General features: G+C 37.1%; 1 protein-coding gene across 1 annotated transcript; it reads right to left on the bottom strand.

Moving 5' to 3' along the window:
* Positions 1 to 701: 701 nt before the first annotated feature.
* On the bottom strand, positions 702 to 1,607 carry LOC107098624 (SUN domain-containing protein 3-like). The gene is made up of 2 exons (XM_015396398.1): positions 1,481 to 1,607; positions 702 to 1,093 (listed from the first exon to the last, which is right to left on the bottom strand). Exons 1-2 carry the CDS (start codon positions 1,605 to 1,607, stop codon positions 702 to 704), a joined length of 519 nt encoding a protein of 172 aa, XP_015251884.1.
* Positions 1,608 to 10,315: the final 8,708 nt, after the last annotated feature.

The raw sequence follows: 10,315 nt of genomic DNA on the forward strand, positions 1-10,315 counted from the left end.
ACTGATGTTTGGTTGAAGCATCACACAGAGCTGAATAAATGATTGGTTCACACTCTGACAGAACAACATTTGAACTTCTGACTGCATCAGATATTCATCAGAACTGNAAAAATATCAGCTGGGCTGCTGCCATCAACGCCGTTGTTTATAGATGATCGAGATTGGCCTATTTTTCTGTCTGACAGTTTAACGGTGGTGAAAACCCCCCACAAATGGCCCTCAATGGAGGTTGAAATATATAATTGTTGATCTGTAATGTTTAACCTCTTCTATATTTTTATTTATGTTTATGTATATAGGGGAGGAGGTCTGCCTTCCCTCTCTCTCAATTCACTATTATGCCATGTTCATTTGGCTTACGTCATTTGGGATGGACATAGTTTAACTACTACCTGCCTACATAGCGATAGTATACAATATCCCTTGTACATTGCTGAACAGCCAAGGCCTTGGTCTATTAAAATATACCTTCAGATTTTGCAATTTAAATAACTTTTTACTTTCAAAATAAAACCTGTTTTATCCAAATTCCCAAGAATCAGTGATGTTTTCAAATCTACAATTTAAACGTCTCTAATTTACATTAGGTCTTATTTGATTGCCTCATTTTAGTCTGATTCAGTCTTACATTTTCTTACCCCCGTCCATACCCGCTACCCTCAATTGAACGTTTATCTGTCTGTTTTTGTCTTTCATTCTTTTCATTTTTCTAATTTTCCATGCACTCGGAAACCGTACAGACAAGTATAGTCAGGGTTGCCCCAGTTGCTCTTTACCTGTAAGGTTATGTAGCGGAAGGAACCAGTTACATAATCAGGAAGCTTGAAGATCTGTAGTTGGTCTCCATCCTCATCATAGAGGAAAGTCCCCAAAAGACTCTCATCACTTTCTAGATCCTTCTTTCCATAGATGGAAAACTCTTTTGGAGCGGAGGAGATTGTGCCATGAATGGATATCCGTTTAGGTATGTGATTCAGTGAAACATGGCTGATCAAGACGTTGTTAGGAAGAGAAATGGAAATACGTCCCTTCGAACCTCCAAAGGGCCAGCACTTTCCTGGAAGGGGATGAGATACTCCTTGAATAACAATATCTGGGGAAATAGCTGGCGGTCTTATCAAAAATCCAAAGCAAGAGAATGTGTCTTGAGATTGATATGTGTCTGAGGTCATCGAATGTACAATTTTTGCCCCTAAAGACTTCAGAGCAAAGTTGGGCAACAAATCTGCTGGTGGTAGAAGATAGCCAATATTTTTCTCCAATATTAACAGCTTTTCCTGTAACTCCTTAAAACGAGGTTCCTGATCCTGACATTCTGGGATTAAAGTTTTTTCTGTACTTGTCAGTGTAACACGCAACTCTAAAAGTTGTGCATACCAGGCAGTAGCTCGGCACGAACAACCATAAAACAGGCAGAGGATACTGACTAGCAAAAAAACTGGTTTGAGTATTCTCTTTTTTTGGTAGCCATTGGTGCTACTGTTGTCAAAGTATTCTTCGTACGGGTCGTACGAAGAATGCTGCATTTCTGGGTCTACTGGTCTCTGCGGCATTTCTGGGTCTACTGGTCTCTGCGGCATTTCTGGGTCTACTGGTCTCTGCGGCATTTCTGGGTCTACTGGTGTCTTTTTTTGTCTGCGTCTTCGTTTCGCCCTGACTTTTGTCTCTTTGTATGAAATAGTCGGTAACCCATCAGGTCCGTAGTATCCATTCAATAGAAGACGAAGGCTTCTTCTGGTTGTGGTTATGATAGACATAATTTCCTGTAGTTTGTGGTCGTATGGTTAAATAAAGTTAATCTACTTTCAGCTTTTCAAAGTGTGTGTGGTCCACAGCTGAACGCTTAGAATAGTGAGACCTCTCAGGAGGCAGTTACAAAGGTCTGTGACGTCACAGCACTGCCTGACGTCAGCGTTCTATTCCGCCCATTCAAAACACGCCCCAAATCCAACGGCCGTTATTCTCGCCCCGCCCTCTTTCTCGTGGATGCGCCAGTTCTATGGCAAGCCTTTTTAACATAAATTCGGTTTCGTCTTACCATCAATAATTACGTTCCAGATATCTTAAAATACATTATGACTCGACAAAACCACATTTTGACTATCCGGAATGGTAATTTAAGATATCTGTATTTACATTCTGATTAGGAAGAATAATAATTCAAGATATCTTAAATTATATTTTGACTAGTCAAAATTCCTGTCAAGATATTTCAAATTACGACCCTGGATTTGTCATTTCAAGTGTCACGCGCTGATATAACTTTTCTTCCTTTCTTTTAAACTGACAGTAAGGAGTTTTGTAGGAATGATCCTCCTGGAAGCCCATTAAAAAGATCATTACACATTTTGACTAGTCAGAATGTCAATTTAAGATATCTTTAATGGAAAAGCTGAATAATTCAAGATATCTTTAATTCATTTAGAGATATCTTAAAATGAATTTCAAATAGTCGAAATTACAATTCAAGATATCTTTAAATTTGTTTTGTCTAGTCATTATTTGCTTTTAAGATATCAATAATTGAGTTTTCACTAGTAAAAGCTGCATATCTCCTATCCTCAAATACATTTAAGATATCATGAATTATGGTGGCATTTGAGATATCTTTGATTAGAATTATGACTAGTGAAAACTAAAATCGAGATATCTTGAAATTACTTTATAACTAGTCATAATTTAATTGTAGATATCTGAAAGGTGTATTTCAGATAGTCGGTAATTCATTCTAGATATCTTAAATTGACATCTCCATACAAGTTAATGGTAAATCTGACGTCTTAAGAATAACAGAATGTAATTAGGGATAGGTATTTTGACTAGTCAAAATATAATTAGAGATGCCTCAAATCACTAAAACGTCTAGTCAATTTGAGATATATTGAACGTAAAGGCGGTACAACCAAATTTATGTTAATATGGCTTGCCATACAGGAGCAGACTTGTCCGTTCTTGAGATTGACAGCTGTCTCAGCATGCACTGCGGCAGCAGCGGCTTCTAAGGAGCGCTCCATTGAAAGTTAAAAGTTGTCATTTCTGTTGCTGTTGTTCAATAAAAGTAAGTTTTAAGATAATTTGAAGCGAGAATAGTATACTTTAAAGCGTCCCTATACGGCCCATTTAATGATTTAACGCGTAAAAAAAAAAAAAAAAAAGATTTCCGAAGTTGAAAGGACCGCGGGAACCAGCGGAGCTCCAAAGCTAACGGCAGCCAGGGCCAACCGCAGGCCGTCCGCAGCAGCCCTCTCTCGGCATAGCCGTGTGTGAAGGACCGCTGGCTCTTCCTAGTCAAAAAGACATTCCTGCTAGTCAGAAATCTACATATAGATATCCTAAAATAAATTTTTGCTGTAAAAATTACATTTCAGGCTGCCAAAAATATAATTGTAATAGTAAGAATAAACTTTCAGAAATCTTTACAAATTTTAAGTGGCCCTTTTGACATTAATTAGCTTGACTGAATATATATTTCAGATGTCTCAAATGCATTTCTTCCTAGTCAAAATGAGCATTTCAGATATCTAAAATAACATTCTTCACATCTAAAATAAACATTTCAGATATCTGAAATGTAATTCTTACTATCACAAATGACATCTCATTTCCCATTCATGTGTATTGGGCTTTTACTTCCAGATATCTAAAATAACATTCTTCCTATCTAAAATAACATTCTTCCTATTTATAATAAATTCTGACGTGGAGAAATTATAATTTCAGATCTCCATAATAGAGTAACTGCTAGTCATAATTACTATTTCAGATATCGAAAAATGAATGTAACAATATAGATATCCAGAAATCCAATTCTTGACATCTAGATTCTATTTCTACAAGTAGAAATATAATTACAGATATCAACTATTGATATATGACTAGTTAAATTTGAATTTCAGATATCTATGTTTTAATAATGCCTATCCAAAATGCAGTTTTAGAAACTTAAAAACATTATTTTGACTAATATTAAAAAAAGAAATGGGGCGCCATTTTAACATAAAGTAGGCAGGCTGAATAGTCATGTTTCTATTATAGATAGCGCTAAAGCATTCTACCTAGTCACAATTACAATACTCCTAGTCAGAATTGTATTTTAGATATCATTAATTACATTTCTACCAGTAGAAATTTAATTTTAAGTACTCTGGAATCAAATTTGTACTATTAAGAACTACATTTCAGATATCTACAAATCTTTACTTATTTTAAGTGACTGTTTTATCATATATTTGTTTGTATTTTAAATATCTTTAATAGTATTCCTCCTATCTAAAATAAACATTTCAGATATCTGAAATGTTATTCTAACTAGGACAAATTACGTCACTTTTTCCCATTCATGTGTATTGGGTCGTTACTTTCAGATATCCGAAATGACATTACTCCTGAGCAGAGCATTAACAGCTCTGGTGAAAGTCACTAATGATGTTCCCATGGCCTCAGAAAATGGACTTGTATGTGTGCTTGTTCGCATTAGATCCAGTAAATTATAATATTCTTGACCTGTTTTTCAGTGTAGTCCTGTTTCTCTGACTGTGACTAACTGGATGTGCTCTTTTGACAGTTGCCTTTTGTAGCTCTGCTTCTCTTCTCTCTCCTTGAACTTCAGTCGGCTTCGGCAGATGGCCGCTCACACTGAGCCTTCCTGCTGGAAGTTTCTTCCTGCTAAAAGGGAGTATTCCTCTCCAATGTAGCTACAAGCATGCTTGGTGTGAAGAATTGCTGTGCAATTGATGCAATCAGCAGTTTTTTTTTTTAGATAGAAAACTTTGAATCAACCTGACTGTATGATCTGGTTGAATTGTCTCTGTAAATTGCCTTAAGATGATGTGTTGAGAATTGGCACTATATAAATAAACTGAATTGAAATTGTAGTCCCTATCATTTGTTAACACATAATTTCTCAAATAAAGCTGGGGATGAAGATCTTAACAATTAAGAATATGAAACCTGCCGCTTATTGCTTCCCCTGCCTGAATATTATCCTACTGACATAAAACTCATACCTCTACCTCATAGAATAGGTATAAACATGTGGAGAAAATCTGAATCATTCTAAACACAAGCAGGGAATGCAATTTTTGGCTATGTTAATTTTTAGGCTGCTGAACCTTCAGTTTACCCTCTTCTGTAAGTTAGTTATTCAATGGTACAATAATTTATCTTTTTTGTTTTTTACAGTTTAATTTTGTCTAGTAAACATAATTTCTGATGTAAATAATTGAAACTATGTTTTACATCAGACACTATGCAATTGTTTTTTTGTTTTACTATAAAAACTATGGTTAGAAAAAAGATGGAGGTTTCTGAACCCTGTATATGTGACTGTATCAAGGTCCTGCATTAAGGTGATCAGATTTCTGAAATGAAATCTGGGAACATTTTCTGCTCGTAGATTAAAAGAAAAAACAAAGAAAACTGGGACAGTAATGGTTTAATAAACCACGGATCACAAGTGATCTGAAGAAACTGCTCAACAAGAAAAAACAAGCCTTTAAGAAGGGAGACAGGGAATTAATGAGGAGTATATAGAAGTAACTTAAGGTCAAGATGAGAGAAAGCAAGGATGCTTACAGGAAGATGCTGGAAAACAAGCTCCAGCAGAACAATATCAGAAATGTGTGGTCAGAGATGAAAAAGCTCATAGGCTTCAAGTAGAAGGATGATCAGACTCTGGACAGAGCCAATTAACTGAATCCATTCTTCAACAGGTTCAGTTCAGGAACAACCTCAGCATCCTTCTCTCCTGCCCACAGTCACATGGACATCCTTCTATGAGTTTGTCAGCCAGATATGATTTAGATGCCTAAAAGTTTACTTAAGTACAGTAACAAAGTATTTGTACTACCGATACTACCGCCCCCTAAGGGGAGAGTGACATAAGGCAAAGAAAAAACAGAGAGGTAAGTACAAGCATTTAGCTTGTAGCATTTAGCTGAGATCGAGTTCCCCCACCTCTTCAAAAATAATGCAACAAATACTCATCGTGTTCACATCCAAATACCGATGAGAATTAGTTTTTTTTGCATTACATGGATCAAAAACAAGTAGCGGTCAAAGCCTTTAGGTAAAGGATGATATTAGCTTATCACCGACATCTGACCACATCTGGGGGCAGTACACCTCAAATAAGCACATTATTTTTCTTACTAATAGAACATGTACACAGTCCTACTCAGCCAGCTTCTTTGTTTCATGTCTTTCATTACTAGACAAGTTGATTAATACAGGCTGGTTATAGAGGTCCATTTCTTTCTTGCTCTCTTATGACTTCTGCCTGCTCTCTGCTTTCTCCTCTCTCTCTTCTCTTCAACTGTTCTCTCAATCAGTGTTCCTATTTCCTCTGCTCTCATTCAATCCTCTTTCTATCAGTGTTCCAATCTTACATTATTCTAAACAGAGACATAATATAATCGATCCCTTCAAGAAAATATTTAATAAATTGTAATGATTTATAGAAAGTAAATATTAGTCAAGTAATGTAGATTTATTTTGAAAATTAGGCTTTTCTATTTATCCATTTTAATTAGTGTGGGACATATTCCCTCCCATAGTTCTCTCCCACAAGCATGGACAACACTGGAAAGGGTGGATGGATGGATGGATGGATGGATGGATGGATGGATGGATGGATGGATGGATGGACTGACGTACAGATGGAATTCCACCGAGTACAATGTATTCATTATGATAAATGTCCCGGCTTCAGATTATCTTCCATTCTGCTGAACATTCCTATCAGTGAGAGCACACACAAACACACACACACTCAAATACAGGGGGTAGGGGTTTTTGTTTTCTCATCAACAACAGTTTGGATTTAACCCTAACCCCATGATTTTTCGTAGTGCTTGTCAATTTTCCATGAGGGCTACCATTCACAAAAACTCAGCTATTTAACTGCAGATGGTCGGATCCCATGCGGAATCATGTGACACAGAAAGCCGCTAAACAGATATCTGAGCTTCCCTTAAAAACAAGCTATTTAAAGTAAAAGGTTTTTGTAAGCCATTAATGAAACTTAACCGATTCAACATTGTTTTGGGCTCTCCGATGCAACGTTTGGGGCTGCTCAGTGGTGCAGTGAGTAGCACTGCTGCCTTGCAGCAAGACGCTCGATTCCCGGCCCGGGATCTTTCTGCATGGAGTTTGCATGTTCTCCCTGAGCATGTGTGGATTCTCTCTAGGTACTCCAGCTTCCTCCCACAGCCCAAAAACATGACTGTTAGCTTCTCTAAATTCTGAATGGTTGTTTGCCCTGTTTGTCTCTGTGTTGCCCTGCGATGGACTGGTGACCTGTCCAGGGTGTACATCGCCTCTCGCCCATAGACAGCTGGAGATAGGCACCAGCACCCCTCGTGGCCCCGCTTGGGATAAGAGTGCCAGAAAATGAATGGATTGATGCAACTTTTAGCCATCATCCATTTAATTTGACAGTAAAGCATCACCAATAGCCCACCAACAGCTAAACCTGTAACCTACAGGTCATGTGCCCCTGGTGGCTATATATTACAGTGTTGCTTTAATTGCAGTGTATAAATAGAGCATTGGGGGGGAAATTACCTGATTTTGTGGAGGAAAACTGTATTTTTATAACCAAATATATACAAGGCAAAAAATGACAAATAATTTCCCCATTGGCTGATACAGCGATTAAAAATAAAACAATGTCCCTCTTCTTCACAACCCAACGTTGGTAAATACGAGTTAAAGGCAGTTAAAGGCAATGCTGTAATTGTTTGGGGTGTTCAGAGAAGAACAAGGAAGAAAACAATCAGAACTGCTAAGATAACCCTTTTTTGCATTCCCTTTTAATCAGAAGAAATCTGCAAAAAACCAATAATTACAGGTTTGAATTTTTTTAGATATATGTTTTTAAGCATTTATGTGCAAGCTATGCAGAAAAAAGGTAGAAATGTTTTATGTGATGACTTATTTTCCTGGTATCTGATATAATTGCTCCTTTCTTTTTCTTCAGTTTTGTAATTGCACTAAATTATATATACTGACTCAAGGTTGCTGAGAGCAAACAAACATTTTAGATTACGAAAACTTTGCTTTTATTTGGCGAAAAATTCTACTAAAACATTTTAATGTTTGAAGTACCAAGACTTTTGCAGACTCCATTAGTCTTCTCTTCTTATAACTCTTATAACTCCCTAAACAAGTCAAGCCTCATTTGAAAGCAATTCCAACATTGTTACATTAAGTTCCCCCCTCAAGGCTTTGGTGATTTAGAAGCGTAGGAATTTCAAGGCTGTGTGTTTACTTATGAGGCATGTTGGCAGTCGACAGGGGCACGACCTTGCACTCTCTCCCTGAGAGCTGCCAGCTTTGTTGTCCTTTGGGATCTGTACGGCCTCAAGTAAACGTGCAAAAACGCCACTTTCTGTTTTTCTGAACGTGGTCAGATCTTATTTTTTTTGCTATTGAGCACAACAAAATTAGTCATGTTTGCTTTATCATCCAAGGACAAAGTGAACAGTTTTTTTTAGAGAATCAAATGCAATTAAATCTTGGTTGATTGCTACTGGTAAAAATGTAAGATTAGGTTTTATCCAAGCAATTTTGCTGTGTGATTGTTAAGATTGAACAGAGTGGCTTGGTGACCCGTTCTAAAATAATGATTCAAGAATATAAAAGGAAAACGTGAATTTAGTAATGGCCTACTATAAACACAAGCTTATTCAGCAAATCTGGCTATAATGTTTACATGTGAGAGTGGAACATTTATTTTCTCTGCCACTAAAGTGAGACTGGTTGCACACTTTCCCACAATGAAACACAATCAGACATGGGAATTAGCTTTCATTCCCTTTATTTGGGATTGTGCCATCACCCGCCTGCATGAACACAATCGTCGCTAAGCGGAAGCAGGTGTTTTTACTGTTTTGCTTGGTGCACCAGCTCTCAGTGTTTGCCCCTTTTACAGTGACTGAGCAGGTGTGAGTGTGTGATCACTGCAGCCATAAAACAAGACAACCCAGAAACAAGGCTTGTGTTCAGCGGTCAATCTCAACCTTGCAAACTCTCTCGTAACATCTTCCCCAAATATAAGTGTGGCTTGAAAAGGTCTGGATTCAATCAGCCTGATTATACACATTTTGGTTTGCTTTCCATCACTCCACTTCCGACCACATTCTGCTCCAAGCAAAGAGTTACTGTAAGTGAGAGAGCTAGTGTCCGTTTATTTACAGCCTAAATGTCATAACTGTCCCATTTCTGATTGAAAAGTCAGTCTGGTCTGAAATAAGTGGCCTTTCTGCCAACACACACTCTAGACAACAATAAATGGTGACTGCCTCGTGGAACAGGATTGGGTAACTAGGACCCGAAGCCAATTTCCTATAACCACAGGAACAGAAAAAAAGAACAGCCCAATAACACTGAGACGCCAGACTGCTGAAGCTTTTATACAACAGAGATGAGAAAGTGGTTATTTCTAAAGCCAAGTAGCCATTTTCGCAGTTAAATGCAACGCCTTAAAAAGCTGAATGATGTTAAAAAAAAAAACAAACTATTGTTTGTGGAGTTTTGTTTAAAGAAACAAGCTTGCATGCATTTGTTCCATTAACAGATTGTAAATGGGATGGGCAAAATGTCATGCAGGGGGAACAGTTTGACCCTGTTAATTTACCTAAAGGGGAATTTAAGCCTACTTAAGAGTAAAAGTAAAACTCACTCTGTCCTTGTAAAGGCTAACATCCTTTGTGAGCTACTGTTACAATGAAAAACAGAAAACAAAAAATACAACTGAAATCAAATATCCATATGTTAACCAAAAAAAAAAAAAAGTCATGTTTTCGGACTTTTAGTGGAAGCTGAAGTAAATGGAAAGAACCTAAAGTTGCACAAGGAGAATATAAAAAAAAAAAAAAAAAACATGCAGAAAGACCTCCAGGCTGGGGATTGAAGCCAAGACCTTCTTGCTGCAAGGCACATTCTAAAATCGCATGTAAAACATTGTACTACATGTAAAATAAACATATGTTACACACAAATGTTGGTATTTCAAATTTTGTTTGTTATATGAAAAAGCACGTTTTTGAGAAAATTTTGAGCAGGATCATGTATGATACATATTTTTATTCAATTCAGTTTATTCATATGGTGCCTTCTCAGAACGCATAACATCTCAAGGCACTTCAAAAATACAATTTAACCATATTGTACAGACAGATGCAAAGTTTTCTTAGGAAAACCAGCTGATTTGGTCAACTCATTAGCCTCATCTACACACTAGCTAAGTGATGAGAGTTTTTAAAGAGTAATTTTCATTTGAATGTGCTTTACTGGAGGCATCCATGTGTATAAC

The sequence above is a fragment of the Cyprinodon variegatus genome, unplaced genomic scaffold (assembly GCF_000732505.1).
Source record: "Cyprinodon variegatus isolate N-32 unplaced genomic scaffold, C_variegatus-1.0 Scaffold794, whole genome shotgun sequence".
NCBI lineage: Eukaryota > Metazoa > Chordata > Actinopteri > Cyprinodontiformes > Cyprinodontidae > Cyprinodon > Cyprinodon variegatus.

Coding starts and splice junctions, on each gene's coding strand:
- LOC107098624 (XM_015396398.1), bottom strand. CDS start 1,607: ATGCCGCAGAGACCAGTAGACCCAGAAATGCCGCAGAGACCAGTAGAC. Junction 1,094..1,480: donor CGAAGAATACTTTGACAACA/GTAGCACCAATG, acceptor CTATTTCCCCAG/ATATTGTTATTCAAGGAGTA.